At 45.3% G+C, this 20,672-nt stretch overlaps 1 protein-coding gene across 2 annotated transcripts in view; it reads right to left on the bottom strand.

The window, feature by feature from the left end:
• UGGT2 (UDP-glucose glycoprotein glucosyltransferase 2) overlaps positions 1 to 20,672 on the bottom strand; it is a 448,230-nt gene that overhangs the window by 371,264 nt on the left and 56,294 nt on the right. For both annotated transcript variants that reach the window (XM_033949012.1, XM_033949013.1), the window contains exon 5: positions 1,079 to 1,253. In XM_033949012.1, coding sequence (XP_033804903.1) covers positions 1,079 to 1,253 — 175 coding nt within the window. The remainder of the gene's footprint in view (positions 1 to 1,078; positions 1,254 to 20,672) is intronic.

Genomic DNA, 20,672 nt, shown 5'->3' with positions numbered 1-20,672 from the left:
TTTACAGCTGGGGTCACAAACCTATAGTAATTCAGTACTGAAGGTTATTAACTCTCACAGCAAATGAACAACACATGATAAGATGGTATCCTGATGTTCCTTGGGGCTATCTTAAAGAGGACAGAGCCAAAGAACCATGCAACCTGCCCCACCACTTCCCCGCTCCCACCCACCCCTGACCTACCAGGGAATTTTTTGCTATTTAGCAGGGGAGGGATTGCTCCTGCCTCTTCCAATAAATACTAAGGAACAATATGGTAGGTTTTTAGGAAGGAAGTCTTTGCACGGGGGCACGGGGGGGGGGGGGGGAGGAGAATGTCCACTGCCGCCCTTAAAGAAGCTCCTTGGGAAGAAAATAATGCCAGCTATTTGAACAAGTAACACAGCTTATGATGTTTTAACACAAGTTTCATTATTCAATCTGCATAAAAATGAGGTGCTATTATAAAGCATGTGTTGCAGTAAACAAGGGTACATTATGGTTAAAATCATATGATTTTGCGATTTAAAAAAAACACACACATATTGTTCAGTATTTTCTTAAAGAACATTAGTAACTATCCTCTGAAATTGTAAAGCTTAACTAGGCTCTTACTCAAGAATCAAGTCCATGCGGAACTGCTACTGAAGAGAAAACAATTTTGTATTTAATAGGGTACATATATTTGGCAAGCTCCCTTTGTAAATACAGTCTTGTTAAACAGTAATAAAAAAAAAATTAAAAATTGTATTCCACCAAAACCTAGCTTTTGGGGAAAGAGAAAAGGGAATGGGGACTTAAGCTTACATAAGTGGTGAGGAACCCATTTCTCTCTTTTGGCTTTAAGTGGCACCCATATATAGCATGAAAACGTAGTTTTCTGTATAGGCTTTACACGTTTCTCTGATTTTCAGGATGCTTGCTCCCATTTTACACACACACACACACACACACAAAATTTGTAGGCAATCAGAATCACTCCATTGCAAGAGACACAATGTATCCTACGGATAATCTCACTAACCAGGACAAAGCTGATTATCCTCATCCAATACCAAGCACTTTAATACAATACAGTAATTTTAAAGTAATGTTTACCTGAATGTAATGTCGAAGAACATAATGGATCTTCCCCTTCTGAGCTTTTTCAGAAAGGACTTCATGAAATTTTACAAATCCCTTCGTACCAACTTCTGCATAAAGGATAACAATAGGAACATCCTGGCTGAGCGTAGGAAACTTATGATCTTTCTTGTACAAATATGGTTTTGTCCTGGGGGTGATTTAAAAAACAACAACAAAAAAGCAGATTACAATTCTAGAATTCATTCCTGACTTTTAAGCAGATCAAGCTATAAAGCTATCTAAAAAGACTTGATACAGAACAAAAAAAAAAAAAAAAAGAGGAAACTAGAGTCAGAAAATCTGACCAAAAGTAATTCCAACAACTGACTTTCAAATGCCTCTACGGTTTAGCTGAAAACAAGTTAATAACCAAGAAAAATATTATTTTTATTAACAATACAAACGTTATGAAAATTCTTGAACACCTCATGTTTAAGAATCCTTTAGTTTAATAGATATGAAGGAAGTCTAACAAGCGTGAAGGAACATTTTATACAGAATGATATCAGAATTCAAATGTCTAGGTTGTGAAGTACTCAATAGAGAATGACACGGGGAGCGATCCCCGCAGGGAGCCGCGGGGTGGCTGCGGTTTGGCTGCGGGCTTTGGAGACTCCATAGCCAAATCACCGCAGACACGGGGACAAAAGTTTTCACCGCCCGCAAAAACGGTGAAAAGATTTGTCTCCGCAGGCAAATGTACCCCCTTCTATGTACCGCTATTTACCTTGTCTTCACCGTGAGTCTTTAGTTCGGGACCGGGTGTCAGATTTTTTCCAGCGGCCAGGTCTGTCTCTTCAACTCTCTAGTCTCTACCCGACTTGCACGTTGCCGCATTGACTCCGCCCCCTAATATACAGGCTCTTCATTGGTCAGTTCTTTTTGCTCAAAGAAGGGGACCAATCGCTACTGCCACACCTGATATTTAATGGGTTGTAGTGCAGCAGTAGCGATTGAATTTCGGAGCCGAGCCCAGGATTTGAATTTTGTTTGCAGTCGCTGCCTCGCTTGGATTCACTCGTTTCACTTCGTCAGGTACAAGTAAGTGTTCTCCCCAGCTGATTTAGATGACCATCCATGCCGCCGATGCTCCTTCCCGGGCTAACTCGCTGCCGAAAATTTTGTTTGACGCCTGCCTTTTTTTGCCAGCCTGCTTTTACTTGCTTTGGGCCTTTCTCGTTGCCGGATCCTGCCTACTTTCTGTTTCCGCGAAGGCAGGACCCGGCAGTGAGGAAGGCCCGAAGCAAGTAAAAGCAGCAAGTTGTAAGCTTCCCTCCAGGCCGGGGCTCTATCGTATGCGTGTTGGCTTCCCTTCTCTTCCCCCCCCCCCCCCCGGGACGCTACTTCTGGTTTCGGAGGGAAGAGAAGGGAAGCCAGCACGCACACAATAGAGCTCCAGAGGGAAGCTTACAACTTGCTGCTTTTACTTGCTTCGGGCCTTCCTCGCTGCCGGGTCCTGCCTTCGCGGAAACAGAAAGTAGGCAGGTCCCGGCAACGAGGAAGGCCCGAAGCAAGTAAAAGCAGCAAGTGTAGTGGTATACAATTTGAGAAAAAAAAAAACGCACGGACATTGGACCTGATTCTGCTTGCTCTCGCCACGACACGGACCGACACGGACCTCAGATTTTTAAGGCGGTACGGGTTTAGATCCGTGAGGTCCGTCAGGTCTGTGAGGTCCGCGCTTTACCCCTTCCCCAACCTTGGTGCTTATTGTGGTCAGCCAGGAAGAATGAAACCAAAAAAGTTCGAGTTTAGTCAAGCTGTGATTTGAACTTTATAGGCTTTTTTTTTTTTCCATCCTTTAACTGGCAGGCAGAAGAATGCTCCATTTATTAATCTTGCAAAGTCTGATACAGGAAAAGCTAAAAGTGCATCAGGATTTAAGGAACTTGGGGTGTGCAAATCTACTTAATGCAGAGATTACAGTAAAACAAAATCACTTTTCTATTTCACTGCAGCTCTATGAGGTTCTTTTGCCCTTAGCTATAGTCAAATGATGGATAGGAATATGTTTATTTCATTTAAGTTAAGGGAAAACAATATTTTTTTTGAGCATCCTTTAAATAATGGTTCACAAATTAATTCAGCCTGTTTTAAGGCTGGGTTTTGTTTTTCATATTATTGCTTCTGTTTTTATAATCCTTAAAAAATAAGGGGCAATTTTCCAAGTGGGTTCTTCCTCGTAGGCACCCTGAGACTGTACAGGGAACGCCTATTCTATAGCAGTGAATGGGCTCCCAGGTTCCATTACAGAATGGTAGCATATAGCCTTAGATTCAGGCACCTTACAGTTAAAGCAGCCATAGAGCATGTCCACTTGTGGGAGAAATGATTTTATTTTCAGTTTAGTGATCAAAATGTGTCTGTTTTGAGAATTTATATCTGCTGTCTATATTTTGCACTATGGCCCCCTTTTACTAAATCGCAATAGCGGTTTTTAGCACAGGGAGCCTATGAGCATCGAAAGCAGTGCAGGGCATTCAGCGCATCTCCCTGCGCTAAAAACCGCTATTGCGATTTAGTAAAAGGGGAGGGGGGGTATATTTGTCTATTTTTGTATAGTTGTTCCTGATGTGACATTGCATAAAATCATCTGCCTTGATCTCTTTGAAAACTTGCGGAATATATGTGGGGTGGGGGAAGATTAGTGATAGAAAAATTGTATGGAAAATGACTATTTTCAATTTAGTGATCAAAATGTGTCAGTTTTGAGAATTTATATCAGTTATATTTTGCATTATATTTGTCTATTTTTCTATAGTTGTTTCTGAAGTGACATTGCATATTTTAGTCATCTGTCTTGACCTCTTTGAAAAATGAAACAAATATTAATTAATATTTTCTCTGCATACAGTGTGCTTTGTGTTTCTTTTAATTTTGTGGTTACCATAATGAATTAATATTATATACAGTAGTGTACATGAAAAATGAATGGAAGAAATTGCATTACAATTAGTACTATTTACTATTATGATGGAGATGGGGGTCAGGGGTGGAGAATGGCCTGGGAAACTTGGTTGAGAGAAACACTGGTCTAGGTGACTATGGACTTCACTCAGTAAGGGCCCCTTTTACAAAGCCACAGTAGCGATTCTCCCTTGGCAAATGCACCAAAGTCCATTTGCTGTGGCACAATTGCACAAATGCATGCCCTTAAAAATCAAATTTCATGGTAGCAGGTTTGCATTTTAACCCACTTGTGCAGATGATTTGTTGTTCATCCACGGGTTAAAAAATAAGGACAATTAAAAGTACAGGTTGTGTTTTGTTTTTGTATAGTTAACTAAGTTGTAAAGTTGTAAAGAATGTTTCCTTTATACGTTAATAAAGATAAGTATATAAAATCATACCTGTTTGAGGCTTTTATGCATGCTGCGGTGACGGTGACGGGGCGGTGAATGGGATGGCGGTGACGGTGACGGGGCGGTGAAAGGGATGGCGGTGACGGTGACGGGGCGGTGAAAGGGATGGCGGTGACGGGGCGGTGCAGAGGATAGTCGGCTGGGGACGGGGCGGTGACGGGGACAAATTTTTTCCCCGTGTCATTCTCTAGTACTCAAGTCTGGCAGTTATTTCACCAATGATTTTGCCAAACTCAAAGCCTTTTCTAAATTACATATTATGGGAGTGCAGGTGTCATCCGCTGGCATTCACAGCAAGTGCAATCATTTTATAAATGTATTTATTTTATTTATTTATTTTGTTTTCTATACCATTCTCCCAGGGGAGCTCAGAACGGTTTACATGAATTTATTCAGGTACTCAAGCATTTTTCTCTGTCTGTCCCAGCAGGCTCACAATCTATCTAATGTACCTGGGGCAATGGGGGGATTAAGTGAAGTGAAGAGAAGACCATGTTACAGGCCAGCAAATCTCGACAAGAGAGACAGCTCTAGCTGCTGCCCACAAAGAGGCCACACTTCTGGCAAAATGCGCCTTGATGGAAACAGGAGACCATGTTCCCGCAAGAATATGACCTGACGAAATGGTCCTACGGAGCCATCTGGAAATTGTGGCCTTGGAAGCGGGAGCACCCCGCTGAACAGAATGAGTCAGCACAAAAATGGTCAAAGAGACGAAACTCAATGGTGACATCCAAGTCACATGGAAGAACTCTGTGCACATTCAGTTTTTTCAACAGACAAAATTCAGCAGTGCAACTGTAGTTTGGTGTGTCAAAATTTAAGCCTATCACTATTAACACTGCTCCCAGTGAAGCAGAAGCTAAAATATAAACTTTTGTTGTTGGTCTATTTGAGATTTCACCATTCATCTTCTCTATAAATACAGACTGCACTTCAGTCTTATGTGCCTCGCCAACCTCTTCGCTTATTGTACACCTGTGCCTTGACTGTACCTAACCTGAAGCAGCTGCACCTAAAACTTACATAAACTGGTACCTTTTCTATAGCCAGCCCAGTAGATTGAAATAAACTACCTCTTACATTGAAATCAGTGCAGGACTTGTTGACATTCATAAGAACATAAGAATAGCCTTACTGGGTCAAACCAATGGTCCATCAAGCCCAGTAGCCCGTTCTCACGGTGGCCAATCCAGGTCACTAGTATCTGGCCAAAACCCAAGATGTAGCAATATTCCATGCTAACAATACAGGGCAACTATGTTCACAGTATACACAGGGAAAGATTATGCAGAAAGTCAGCCAAAGTGTGTATAATAGCCAAAATAGGAACTGACTGTACTGAAAACTAGTGCACAGAGAGTTGAAAGGATTTATAAAGAATATGCTCAGAAAAGTGAAACTCTGAAGAGAGAGTGACAACCCTCTCTTGGGGTAAGAGTTTACCGTCCAGTCATTGCATAATTGATTCAAAAAATCACTCTCTGAGAACTAGTGAAAGTAATAAAAGCTAATTTTAAATCTTGAAATTTCTAAACAAAGTCCAGGTTCAAAAAATATTTGATATATGAAATATAATAAATCTCATTGGATTTTTGATGATGCACTTATCTTATAAAGATAAACTTGTTATAGGGGTCTCGGGTCTCAACGTGGCCCCGTTTCGTGGTCTGCTTCAGGAGACCCAAAATCAATCTTTAAACATTATAAGTTGTGATGCATGAGATGATCATTTGCAGAAGGAGTTCAAAATTTATAATGCATATCCATGAGAAGATCTACAATACAAAAAATACTATCAAAACATAGCACAGATAATCACATAGGACAGCTGTGCTGTAACAAAGTAACATCTTATCGGCTACAAGGAGGGAAGCACAAAAAGCACAGATACTTACCGTAACAGGTGTTATCCAGGGACAGCAGGCAGATATTCTCACATGTGGGTGACGTCATCCACGGAGCCCCGATGCGGACAGCTTTTCAAGCAAACTTGATTGAAGATTTCAAGTTTGCTAGTGCTGCACCACGCATGTGTGTGCCTTCCTGATCCACTAGAGGGCGCATCCCCTCCTCATGGTCTTCAGTTTAGATAGCTAGCAAAGAAGCCAACCTTGGGGAGGCGGGCGGGTTGTGAGAATATCTGCCTGCTGTCCCTGGATAACACCTGTTACGGTAAGTAACTGTGCTTTATCCCAGGACAAGCAGGCAGCATATTCTCACATGTGGGTGACCTCCAAGCTAACCAAAAAGGGACGGAGGGAAGTTGGCAATTCAAGAAAATAGATTACGCAAAACCGACTGGCCAAACCGGCCGTCGCTCCTGGACAGAGTATCCAGACAGTAGTGGGAGGTGAAAGAATGAACCGAAGACCAAGTGGCAGCCTTGCAAATCTCCTCGATAGGCGTTGACCTGAGGAAAACTACAGAAGCCGCCATCGCTCGGACTCTATGTCCCGGGACTCGACCATGCAGCGCGAGACCAGCCTGAGCGTAGCAAACCAGCAGCCAACCAGTTGGATGAGGTGCGCTGGGAAACAGGGCGTCCCACCCGAGTAGGGTCGAAGGACAAAAACAATTGAGGAACCGTCCGATGAGAATGAGTGCGTTGAAGATAAAAAGCCAACGCCCTCTTACAGTCAATTGTATGAAGCGCCACCACGCCAGGATGAGAGTGGGGCTTCAGAAAAAAGACCGGAAGAACAATGGAATGATTGAGATGAAAGTTCGAAACCTTCTTGGGCAAGAACTTGTAATGAGTACGCAGGACCACTGCGTCCTGATAAAATACAGCAGAAGACGGGTCCGCAACCAGAGGTTGCAGCTCACGGACTCTACGAACAGACGTGAGACCAACCAGGAGTACCACCCGCCAGGTGAAACAGATCAAAAGAGCGTTATCAATGGGTTCAAACGGAGGTTTCACCAATTGAGCCAGGACCACCCTAAGATCCCAAACCACCGGAGGGGGCTTGAGCGGAGGATGAACATTGAAGAGACCCTTCAGAAAGCGGGAAACCGTCGGATGGACGGAGATCATCTTCCCATCCAGCGGCCAAGGAAAGGCAGCAATCGCACAGAGGTGGACTCGGATAGATGTCGATTTGAGACCAGACTGAGACAAGTGGAACAGAAAATCCAGCACTGAAGGGAAGGAGGCAGAGAGTGGATCCATGCAGTGCTCAGCACACCACGCAGCAAATCAGGAGCATTTCTGGGAAAAGCATTGCCGAGTGGAGCCCATACGAGAAGCCTCGAGAATATCCCCACCGACTGAGAGAAACAGAAGGAGGGAGGCACGTTGCGAAGAACCAAGCTGATAAGTGTAGAGACTGCAGATTGGGAGGCAACAGAAACCTCAACACTGAGACAGCAGAGAAGGGAACATAGGTAGAAGCAGAGGCTCCCTGACACGCTGAAGGAGCAGGGAGAACCACAGCTGTCAGGGCCACAGAGAAGCCAGCAAGTGCATCAAAGATCTGAGAATCAGAGTAAAGGGAGGGAACGCATAGAGGAACCTGCCCATCCAATCGAGAAGGAAAGCATCCACCTCGATGCGAACCCGGGAGAACATCCTCGAGCAATATCGAGGCAACCAGTGAGTGAGGGGCAAAGCGAACAGAACTACTTGGGGTTCCCCACCGAACAACCACATGCCGCAGAGTCTGAGAATGGAGCGACCATTCATGCGGCCGAGAAGGGCGACTCAACGTGTCCACCAGACAATGCTGCTCGCCCCGGAAATACACCGCCCAAAGAAATAAGTAGTGGTGTAACGCCCCCTGCCAATGACGAAGGGCTCCGCTGCAAAGTAACAGGGAACCTGTACACCCTGGCTTGGTCACAGAATACATCGCCACCGGGATGTCGGGACGCACCAGGACCCCGTAATCTTGCAACCAATAACAAAAATCCACCCCGGCATTATAAATGGCCCGGAGCTCCAGCAGATTGATGCGGCTGCGACGGCCCGCACCCGACCAAAGACCCTGAGTCCGAAGGCCGTCGAGGTGCACCCCTAAGCCTATGCCGAGGAGTCCATCGGCAGAACCTTCTGATGCGGGGATACGAAGAGGTGGCACACCAACGAAACAAGCGTGTCAAGGAGGGAGGCACCACAATGTGCTTGGAAGCGGGATCCCGATGCTGCCACCACTGAGATGCTCGGGTCCAGCGGGGAACACGAAGATGAAACCAGGCGAACATCGGGACATGAACTGTGGAGACCCATGATCCCAAAAGGATCAGCTTCAGCTCGGCCGAGGCCGAAGACTGCGGAGACACCAGCTGACTCAAGCGCAGACAGGCGGCCTGCCGAGGCAGAAAAGACCGGAGGCGGACCGAGGACAGAGGGGCCACCTTCCGCCATAAACAAACAAGGGCCACCCCCTGAGGCCGAGACAAGAAGGAGCGCAGACAAACTGGGTCCAGGTCCGCCCCGACAGACTCCCGAGACTGGGGCGGGCAGAGTCTGAACCACTCCCAGACTAGAACTAGTGCAGGTCACAAAGGGCCTGGACCAGACGCAGATGGGAGGATGGGAATGCCCAACCGACAGAAGCGAGGCTATACTCCCGGTGCGTAGACACGGAGACACCCCTCCCGAAGGGAGGGGAGGAATCCCAGAAGGAGAGCAGCCCGGAGGCTATGCGAGAATAGTCAAAAAGACGGCCAGGAGTCGCCGAAGCCGGCGACTGGACCATAACCCGGCGCTGCTGCAGCTATTGCGGCTGCTGCGAAGGAGGCCGAGAACACAAGAAAGGTATCCGGAGGGCCCCTCCGGAGAAGGAGTCCAAACCACCAAGGCAGACGGGATTCAGCTGAAGGCGTCCCGATAGGCGAAGGACCGCTCGCGTTCTGAGAGGCGGTTAGTGGCCACCGCAAGAGAGGCCTCAAGAAGCGCAGAACTCACGCAAGTAAAAGTGGCGAGACGATCCTGGAGGTTCGGATCCTCAGCCACACTCTGCGCCAAGCGAGATAACGCATGGCAGGAGCAATAGAGCCGGAGCAGGGAGAGAGTCTCCTCCAGGCAACCAAACTCCATACTACAAGATTCCGTCACGGCTGCCCGGAATGAACCGAAGAGAAAGCGGGGAACCCTTTCCAACAGGAGCCGGAGACGCCGAGGCACAGAGCCCCAGACGACGTCGAGACACTAAGCCCCCGTCGATAACGGAGCGCAAACCCGCAGTCGACGCCGAGGCCCAAAGCCTCAGCCGCTGCCGAGATATAAAGCCCCCCGCGACGTTGCGGCACCAAGCCACAATCGACATCGAGACACAAGGCCACCGCCAACCAAAGGGCAAAGCCCCAAGCGACGTCAAGTCACAAAGCTCCAGTCGACGGCGAGACACGAAGCCTCGGCAACGACGAGGCACAGATCTCCAGCCGACAATGAGGCCCTCAGCCTCAGTCGACGTCGAGGCACAAGCCTCAGGCGCCGTCGAAGCACAAGCGTCAAGTAACGCGGAGCACACGACCGCAGCCGATGTCAAAGGTACAAAGCATCCGTCGACGTCGAGACACCCAGCCCCAGTCGACATCGAGGCAGAAAGTCGAAGCACAAAGCCTTAGACGACGTCAAGGCACCAAGCCGCCTCCTACGTCGAGGCACAGGGCCTCAGTCGACGTCGAGGCATCAAGCCGCAGTCGACGTCGAGGCATCAAGCCGCAGTCGACGTCGAGGCATCAAGCCACAGTCGACGTCGAGGCACAAAGCCTCAGTCGAGGCACAAAGCCGGAGTCGACGTCGAGGCACAAAACCCCAGTCGAGGTACAGGCACAAAACCCCAGTCGAGGTACAGGCACAAAACCCCAGTCGAGGTACAGGCACAAAACCCCAGTCGAGGCACGAAGCCCCAGTCGACGTCGAGGCACGAAGCCCCAGTCGACGTCGAGGCACGAAGCCCCAGTCGACGTCGAGGCACGAAGCCCCAGTCGACGTCGAGGCACGAAGCCCCAGTCGACGTCGAGGCACGAAGCCCCAGTCGACGTCGAGGCACGAAGCCCCAGTGGACGTCGAGGCACGAAGCCCCAGTGGACGTCGAGGCACGAAGCCCCAGTGGACGTCGAGGCACGAAGCCCCAGTCGACGTCGAGGCACGAAGCCCCAGTCGACGTCGAGGCACGAAGCCCCAGTCGACGTCGAGGCACGAAGCCCCAGTCGACGTCGAGGCACGAAGCCCCAGTCGACGTCGAGGCACGAAGGCCCAGTCGACGTCGAGGCACGAAGGCCCAGTCGACGGCGAGGCACGAAGCCCCAGACGACGGCGAGGCACGAAGCCCCAGACGACGGCGAGGCACGAAGCCCCAGACGACGGCGAGGCACGAAGCCCCAGACGACGGCGAGGCACGAAGCCCCAGACGACGGCGAGGCACGAAGCCCCAGACGACGGCGAGGCACGAAGCCCCAGACGACGGCGAGGCACGAAGCCCCAGACGACGGCGAGGCACGAAGCCCCAGTCGACGTCGAGGCACGAAGCCCCAGTCGACGTCGAGGCACGAAGCCCCAGTCGACGTCGAGGCACGAAGCCCCAGTCGACGTCGAGGCACGAAGCCCCAGTCGACGTCGAGGCACGAAGCCCCAGTCGACGTCGAGGCACGAAGCCCCAGTCGACGTCGAGGCACGAAGCCCCAGTCGACGTCGAGGCACGAAGCCCCAGTCGATGTCGAGGCACGAAGCCTCAGTCGACGTCGAGGCACATCGAGGTTCAGAAGTCGGCACCGTACCAATGAAACTGGTAATAAAGGTGCAGCAGTGCGCTCCATAAAGGGCAACCTCGAGATGAGTATTCCCATGAAAGGAGGCACGCTTCGAAGGTCTCATAGAGGCGGGCACGACTGCACTCGATGCCTGGAATGCCTGAGACTCAGCCGGTGGCATTACCGAGGTAACACAGCTAGAAGAACAGAAAGAAAGAAAGACGACTTACCGGGGATCGAAGCTACTCAGTCCGATTCCAACGAAGGAAAAATGGTCCTGGCCATCCTGTTCACACGAGGTGAGCCCAGAGAGAGGCCAGGGAAGAAGAAAATACAGCTGCAGCCAAATGAGGCCTAGCCGCATGGCTGAGGCCCAAGAAGGGCCTGCCGGTGGAACCAGCAGAAACACAATAAAGTCCTCTTTTTTTTTTTTGAAACAAAGAAATACACGATCAATCAACAAACGCACAGCGACTCCCTAACAAAATAAAGAAGCCGCGGTGCTAGAAAGGCATTTATAAGAACGCATAGAAGAGAGACAGGGCTTTCTGGCTCCGCGGAAAACTAAGAACTGAAGACCATGAGGAGGGGATGCGCCCTCTAGTGGATCAGGAAGGCACACACATGCGTGGTGCAGCACTAGCAAACTTGAAATCTTCAATCAAGTTTGCTTGAAAAGCTGTCCGCATCGGGGCTCCGTGGATGACGTCACCCACATGTGAGAATATGCTGCCTGTTTGTCCTGGGATAAATTGTAACATACTGTTTGCAGAAGTGTTTCTGATGCTCCAAACAACAGAGAACGCTGCCAATCCCACCAAATTTAACCCGAACCGAGAGGGGGAGGGAAAAAACTCCGTGCCGCGGCGCAATGACGTCATCACGTCGGCACACGGAGAAAAATGCTTATGTACATAACCCACTGTGATTTGAATATAACAAGTTTATAGAACAGATACAAAGCACAAAAATGAGTTAAAGAAAGGCCACCCATTCAATTTCATTGTTCAGTCCTTCTGGGAAAAGTGTATTCAAATCATAAATCCACTTTTGCTCTTTTCTCCAGAGGAGCTTAGCCATGTCACCGCCCCTCGTAGTAGATATGACATCTATCACTGATCACAGAGAGGGAGTGATCACAGAGAGGGAGTTCAAATTCCTGTTCTGTAAGCATCCTACTATTCCAGTTATTTATTTTGTACCCAAAATTCATAAATCTTTGACCAACCTGCCAGGGAGACCTATTGTTTCAGGGATAGGTTCTGTTTTAGAGCCTTTGTCCGCATTTCTAGATTCGTATCTTAAGGACCGAGTTCCTTTAACACCATCTTATGTTTTGGACACTGCAAGTATGATTAGGTTCTTGGCTACATTTACCAACATTCCTGACCAAGCCATACTTTTTACCTTGGACATTACAGATTTGTATACGAATGTGCCCCAACAGGATGCCATAGATATCATTAAAATTGAACTTCAGGCATCAGAGATACCGGACATTAGAATTAATTTTCTCATTCAACTAGCATCCATTGCTCTAGGTATGAATTATTTTCAGTTTGGGGACATCTTTTACAAACAGATTAAAGGCACAGCTATGGGGGCTAAAATGGCCCCATCCGTAGCCTGTCTCTATGTAGCCATATTCGAACAAAAATTTTTGTATCCATCAGCACATTGGAAACACCTTCTATTTTGGAAACGTTATATCGATGACATCTTAGGAGTGTGGATGGGCACCGTTGAAGAATTGGATCAGTTCCTCGTATGGCTCAATTCTTGTGATGTTAATTTATACTTTTCCATGACTAAAGATTTTCATCAGGTCCCTTTTTTGGGCATTAACATATTTTTAACTGAGGGCAGTTTCCTAACCAGTATTTATCGAAAACCTACAGATCGGAACAATCTTTTGCAGTATGACAGCTTTCATCCACGACATTTGAGGAACAATATTCCAGCTGGACAATTTTTAAGGCTCCGGAGACTTTGCACTTCAGTGAGTGAATACATATCTAAAGCAGAAAACATGAAAGAAAGATTTTGAGAGAAAGGATACCCGGCTACTGTCATTCACAAAGCATACAAAAGGGGACTGTATGCCAACCGTTCATTGTTACTACAAACTCGTTCACAGCCTGAGGAACAACCCTTGGTATGCGTTCTTCCATATTCACATTTAGCGTTTCAAATCAAGCACATCATCAAACAGCACTGGCACATCATGCAATACCATCAAGAGTTTCAGGAGCCTCCCCGTTTTGCATTTTCTAAAAATCAGAATTTAAAGCAGAAATTGGTCCATTCACAATTTAGCAATAAACCAAATGATGCTGTCGGCAGCACGGGGGGTCATAGCCCGTGCGGGCACTGCAAAATGTGCCAGTATAGTGTGACTTTACAACAGATGCACATTAACATCAAAAGGAGATATACCCCTCCGACTACTGACTGTACCTCTAAGCAAGTAGTATACGTCATCCAATGCCCTTGTGGTCTACTATATGTGGGGTGTACAGTTCGCAGTGTCAAGATCAGGATCAGTGAACACATTAGCAGGATAAGATCTAATACACAAGAGGCGCCTTTAGTCTCACATTGGACTCAGCCATGTCACCGCCCCTCGTAGTAGATATGACATCTATCACTGAAAATCTCAAATCAGACGGATCATGATGTAACTAAGCTCCTCTGGAGAAAAGAGCAAAAGTGGATTTATGATTTGAATACACTTTTCCCAGAAGGGCTGAACAATGAAATTGAATGGGTGGCCTTTCTTTAACTCATTTTTGTGCTTTGTATCTGTTCTATAACTTGTTATATTCAAATCACAGTGGGTTATGTACATAAGCATTTTTCTCCGTGTGCCGACGTGATGACATCATCGCGCCGCGGCACGGAGTTTTTTCCCTCCCCCTCTCGGTTCGGGTTAAATTTGGATGGATTGGCAGCGTTCTCTGTTGTTTGGAGCATCAGAAACACTTCTGCAAATGGTATGTTACAATTTTTGTGCTTCCCTCCTTGTAGCCGACAAGATGTTACTTTGTTACAGCACAGCTGTCCTATGTGATTATCTGTGCTATGTTTTGATAGTATTTTTTGTATTGTAGATCTTCTCATGGATATGCATTATAAATTTTGAACTCCTTCTGCAAATGATCATCTCATGCATCACAACTTATGTTTAAAGATTGATTTTGGGTCTACTGAAGCAGACCACGAAACGGGGCCACGTTGAGACCCGAGACCCCTATAACAAGTTTATCTTTATAAGATAAGTGTATCATCAAAAATCCAATGAGATTTATTATATTTCATATCTCAAATATTTTTTGAACCTGGACTGTGTTTAGAAATTTCAAGATTTAAAATTAGCTTTTATTACTTTCACTAGTTCTCGGAGAGTGATTTTTTTAATCAATTATGCAATGACTGGACGGTAAACTCTTACCCCAAGAGAGGGTTGTCACTCTCTCTTCAGAGTTTCACTTTTCTGAGCATATTCTTTATAAATCCTTTCCACTCTCTGTGCACTAGTTTTCAGTACAGTCAGTTCCTATTTTGGCTATTATAACAATACAGGGCAAGCAGCGACTTCCCCCGTGTCTTTCTCAATAACAGACTATGGACTTTTCCTCCAGGAACACGTCCAAACCTTTCTTAAAAGAAAGATACAAGAAATGTCATATAAGAAGTGAACAGTGCTGCTGTAGTTTAAATAAAAGGAGTTTAAAAAAACTCAAAAAAAAAATTTTTTTTTTAACTCCTTTTATTTAAACTACAGCAGCACTGTTCACTTCTTATGACATTTCTTGTATCTTTCTTGTGAAAGTGTACATTTGAGCATTATTGAATTTTCACATATCCGAGTTTATTTTGCAAACCTTTCTTAAAACCAGCTACGCTAACTGCTCTTACCACATCCTCTGGCAATGCATTGCAGAGCTTAACTATTCTCTGAGTGAAAAAAAATTTCCTCCTATTGGTTTTAAGAGTATTTCCCTGTAATTACATTGAGTGTTCCCTAGTCTTTATAGTTTTTGACGGGGTATAAAAATCGATCCTACTCCACTCAGGATTTTGTACACTTCAATCATATCTCCCCTCAGCCATCTCTTTTCCAAACTGAAGAGCCCTAAATGTTTTAGTCTTTCCTGATACGAGAGGAGTTCCATCCCCTTTACCATCTTGGTCGCTCTTCTTTGAACCTTTTCTAACGCCACTATATCTTTCTTGAGATAAGGAGACCAGAATTAGGTCGCACCATGGAGCAATACAGGGGCATTATGGCATTCTTAGTCTTGATAACCATCCTTTTTTTAATAATTACCAGCATCCTGTTTGCTTTTTTGGCCATCGCTGCATATTGGGCAGGTTTCATCGTATTGTCTACAATGATACTCAGATCCTTTTCTTGGGCGCTAACCCCCAAGGTGGAACCTAGCATCTGATAACTGTGATTCAGGTTATTCTTCCCAATGTACATCACTTTGCATTTGTCCACATTAAATTTCATCTGCTACTTGGACGCCCAGTCTTCCAATTTCCTAAGATCCGTCTGCAATTTTTCACAATCCGCATGCGTTTTAACAACTTTGAACAGTTTAGTGCCATCTGCAAATTTAATCACCAGATCATTTATAAATAAGTTAAATAGCACCAGTCCCAGTACAGACCCCTGCAGCACTCTACTGTTTACTCTCTTCCATTGAGAAAAATGACCATTTAACCCTACCCTCTGTTTTCTATCCGATAACCAATTCCTAATCCACAACTGAACTTTGCCACCTATCCCATGACACTTTAATTTTCTCAGGAGTCTCTCGTGAGGAACTTTATCAAAAGCTTTTTGAAAATCTAGATACACTATATCAACCGGCTCACCTTTATCCACATGTTTATTCACACCTTCAAAGTAGTAACACAAATTTGGGAGGCAAGATCTCCCTCAGCTGAACCCATGCTGACTCTCTCATTAAATCATGTTTGTGTACATGTTCCATAATTTTATTTTTTTATAATCATTTCTACCATTTTGCCTGGCACTGAAGTGAGGCTTACCGGTCTATAATTTCCTGGATCTCCCCTGGAGCCCTTTTTAAAAATCGGCGTAACATTGGCCACCCTCCAAACTTCAGGCACTAACAGCAGGTCAGCAATTTCATGTTTGAGTTCTTTTAGTACCCTGGGATATATACCATCCGGTTCTGGCAATTTATTACTTTTTAACTTGTAGATTTGGCTGATTCACTGAGATTTCTTTCAGTTCCCTACACATCACCCTCGAAAACCATTTCTGGTTCAGGTAGATCTCTTACATCTTCTTCCATAAAGACCAAAGCAAAGAATTCATTCAGTCTTTCCGCTATGGCCTTATCCTCCCTGAGCATCCCTTTCGCTCCATGATCATCCAACGGTCTCAGATTCCCTCACAGGTTTTCTGCTTCTGATGTACTTTAAAAAATTGCTGAGTTTTTGCCTCTTTTGAAAGTTTCTCTTCACATTCTTTCTTAGCTGTCTTTATCAATGCTTTGCATTCAACTTGCCAGTGCTTGTGTTTCTTATTTTCTTCATTTGGATCCTTTTTCCATTCTTTAAAGGATTTTTTTTGGCTCTAATAGCTTCTTTCACTTCACCTTTTAACCACGCCAGCTCTCGTTTCCTCTTCTTTCCATCTTTGCTGATACTGAAATACATCTGATCTGGGATTCCACGACGGTATTTTTAAACCAGATCCATGCCTGGTTTACAGTCCTAACCTTTGCAACTGATCCTTTTAGCTTCTTTTTAACCATTTTCCTCATTTTGTCAAGGCTATGTTATGTCAGTATTTGTTAAGTAGAAATACCTGAATTGCCAAGGCTGTTTGCTATTCTCTGGATCTGTAATCGATTATGTTTTGTGTTTTTGATTGTGAATTTTATTGTGTAGGTTTTGATTGTTACCCACCTTGGAGAAAGGAATATAAATAATGTAACCATAACTTTGCTGTCTGGACATTTTATTTTTTCCAATCATGTTGGTCTCAGTGAGTCTCTCTTCTGCTTTCTTGTCTTCTGCTCATTTTCCCCCCGTGGCTATTCATTGATCCTTTTACCTCACTCCTCCTGCCTATTCCCTCAAATTTGTCTTTCCCTTTTAGCTCTTTCCTGCCTTTCTCTGCTTTTCTGTCTGCTAAAATTTCACTGTCTCTCACCCTCCTGTTTTCCAACTCTTTTTTCCTACCCTCCTATCAAATTTTCTTTCTCCTCCTCTCATTTCTGTTCTCACTCCTTCCCCCATCTCCTATTCCCTTTTGCCACTTACTCTCCATTACCACATTTTTATCCCCTGTACTCAATCTCCTCTTGTACATCTCCTTGAAACCATTTAGGAGAAGCAATGGGAAGTTGCCATTATGTTCAATATCTTTGTAGCACAGCATCTCCTTTCCCTCCTCCTCTCCATGCTCCTCCCAATATGAAGCCTATCCATCTCCCTGTCTCTTCCCTTCCCACAATAATCAGCATTTCCTTCTCCACCGCTTTATTCTCCTTCCCTCCCCATATGGTTCAGCATTTCTCCTTCTTCCTTGCCTTCATTCCCCAATAGTCCAGAATTTCTCTCCCTGCCCTCCCCCCAACCCTACAAGGTCCAACATTTTTTATTATCTCCTTCTCTTAATTGTCCAGCATTTATCTCCTGTGGTCCTGGCGGTAGCCAAAAGAGCAATTAGAATGCTAGGAATTATTAAAAAAGGGATTGTTAACAAGACTAAGAATGTTATAATGCCCCTGTATCGCTCCATAGTGTGACCTCATCTGGAATACTGCGTTCAATTCTGGTCTCCTTATCTCAAGATACAGTGGTACTAGAAAAGGTTCAAAGAAGAGCGACCAAGATGCTAAAGGGGATAGAATTCCTCTCGTATGAGGAAAGACTAAAAAGGTTAGGGCTCTTCAGCTTGGAAAAGAGATAACTGAGGGAGATATTATTGAAGTCTACAAAATCCTGAGGTACAAGTGGATCGATTTTTCACTCCATCAAAAATTACAAATCTAGGGTTTTATTATAGAGGAGATACACATACACATACATATACATACACACATACACACACTTGATACTAATTGGGTTTCTGCCAGGTATTTGTGATCTGGATTAGCCACTTTTAAAAATAAGATACTGGGCTGGATGGACCATTGGTCTGACCCAGTATGGCTATATTTATGTTCTTAATGTGAAGAAGTGCAAACATTAGAACCATTCTTCCAATTTTTGTAGATCCTTTCTCAGGTTGTCCACTCTTATTGCAAATCTTGGTATCAGCAGCAAAAAAGGCAAATTTTTCTGCTAACCTTTCAGGACACTCAAACATACTGAATAGAATCAGCCACAGTACCAATCCTCGAGGCACTCCATTACTTACCTTTCTATCCTTTGAGTAAACTCCATTTACTACCACCCTCTCACAGTCAACCAATTTCTGATGCAGTTCACAACTTTGGGATCCAACTTAAGACAGCTGAATTTATTCATGATTCTCCTATGAGCAGCTGTGTTAAAGCCTTACTGAAATCTAAGTAGACTGCATCTAGCACTAGTGCACTATGCAGTTCTCTGGTCTCCAAGTAAAAAAAAAAATAAAATAAAAAATCAAGATTAGTTTGTCACGATTTTTTAATTCACTGGATTCCAGGTAATTTACTATCCTTTCCTTGAGAAACACCTCCTTTATCTTTCCAACCACTGATGTAAGATTAAACAGCCAGTAGTTTAACACATCTTCTCCGTTTGCACTTTTGTAAGGAGGGACCACATCCACTCTCCTCCAATTATTTATTTATTCATTCAATTTTCTATACCATTCTCCCAGGAGAGCTCAGACCGATTACATGACTTTATTCAGGTATTCAAGCATTTTTTCCTGTGGGCTCGCAAATTACACAGAACTTCTCCTGTCTCTAATGATTTGTTAAGGGAATTTAAGGGAGCCTTCCAAAACTTCTCAGATTTCTCTCAAATTTCTAGGATGGATCCCATCTGGCCCCCGTGGCTTTGCCCACTTTCAGTTTTTAAAGTTGTTTACAAAAGATTTCTTCTGTGGAAGCAGATTCCGATAAAGCCGAACTACTGAATGAATACTTCTGCTCAGTCTTCACCTGTGAGGCACCGGGACACGGTCCGCAGTTGAAGGCAACACAAAGCACAGAAGACCCATTTCAGAATTTTGAGTTCACACCAGGTGAAGTTTACAGTGAACTGGCAAGACTCAAGGTGTACAAAGCCATGGGACCAGACAATTTGCATCCAAGAGTGCTCAGAGAATTGGAAAGTTGGTCCTCAACCTGGCAGCTAGGCTTCAATGCTAAGAAATGTAAGGTCATGCACCTCGGAAGCGGAAATCCATGCAGGACGTACTTCTTGAACGGAGAAACTTTAACTAGAACTTCAGCAGAACGAGATTTAGGAGTAATCATCAGTGCAGACATGAAAACTGCCAATCAAGTGGAGAAGGTTTCATCTAAGGCAAGGCAGATATTGGGTTGTATCAATAGAAGTTTCGTCAGCCGAAAGCCTGAAGTCATAATACCATTGTACAGGGCCATGGTTAGACCTCTTCTGGAGTACTGTGTGCAATTCTGGAGGCCACATTACAGTAAAGATGTGCGCAGAATTGAATCGGTTCAATGGACGGCCACCAGGATGATCTCGGGGCTCAAGGGTCTCTCGTACGAAGAGAGACTGAACAAATTGCAGCTCTACACTCTTGAGGAACGTAGGGAGAGGAGAGACATGATCTAAACATTTAAGTACCTCACGGGACGTGTCGAAGTGGAAGTTGATATTTTCTTTCTCAAGGGACCCTCGGCCACAAGAGGGCACCCGCTCAAACTCAGGGGCGGAAAATTTCATGGCGACACCAGAAAGTATTTCTTCACAGAGAGAGTGGTTGATCATTGGAACAAGCTTCCAGTGCAGGTGATCGAGGCAGACAGCGTGCAAAACTTTAAGAATAAATGGGATACCCATGTGGAATCCCTACGAGGGTCAAGATAAAGAAATTGGGTCATTAGGGCATAGACAGGGGGTGGGTAAGCAGAGTGGGCAGACTTGATGGGCTGTAGCCCTTTTCTGCCGTCATCTTCTATGTTTCTATGTTTCGATGTCCTGGCGAAACCGTTGGCTGAGCTATTCAATCTCTCCCTAAGTAAGGGGAAAGTTCCCCTGGACTGGAAATTAGCTAATGTCGTTCCTCTGCATAAAAAGGGTTGCAGGGCAGAGGCTGCGAATTATAGACTGGTGAGTCTCACATCAATAGTGTGCAAACTCATAGCAAAAACACATATTAAAAGCAAATTGGACACGATCTTGAATGAAAGGAATCTTCGGGATCCCAGTCAGCATGGATTCACCAAGGGTAGGTCCTGCCAATCCAATCTCATCAGCTTCTTTGACTGGGTAACAAGAAAGTTGGACTTGGGAGAGTCTTTGGACGTCGTGTACCTGGACTTCAGTAAAGC

Source organism: Geotrypetes seraphini, chromosome 6 (assembly GCF_902459505.1).
Source record: "Geotrypetes seraphini chromosome 6, aGeoSer1.1, whole genome shotgun sequence".
Classification (NCBI taxonomy): domain Eukaryota; kingdom Metazoa; phylum Chordata; class Amphibia; order Gymnophiona; family Dermophiidae; genus Geotrypetes; species Geotrypetes seraphini.
Note: the sequence above shows the minus strand (reverse complement) of the source record. Positions and strands in the feature narration are given on the sequence as shown.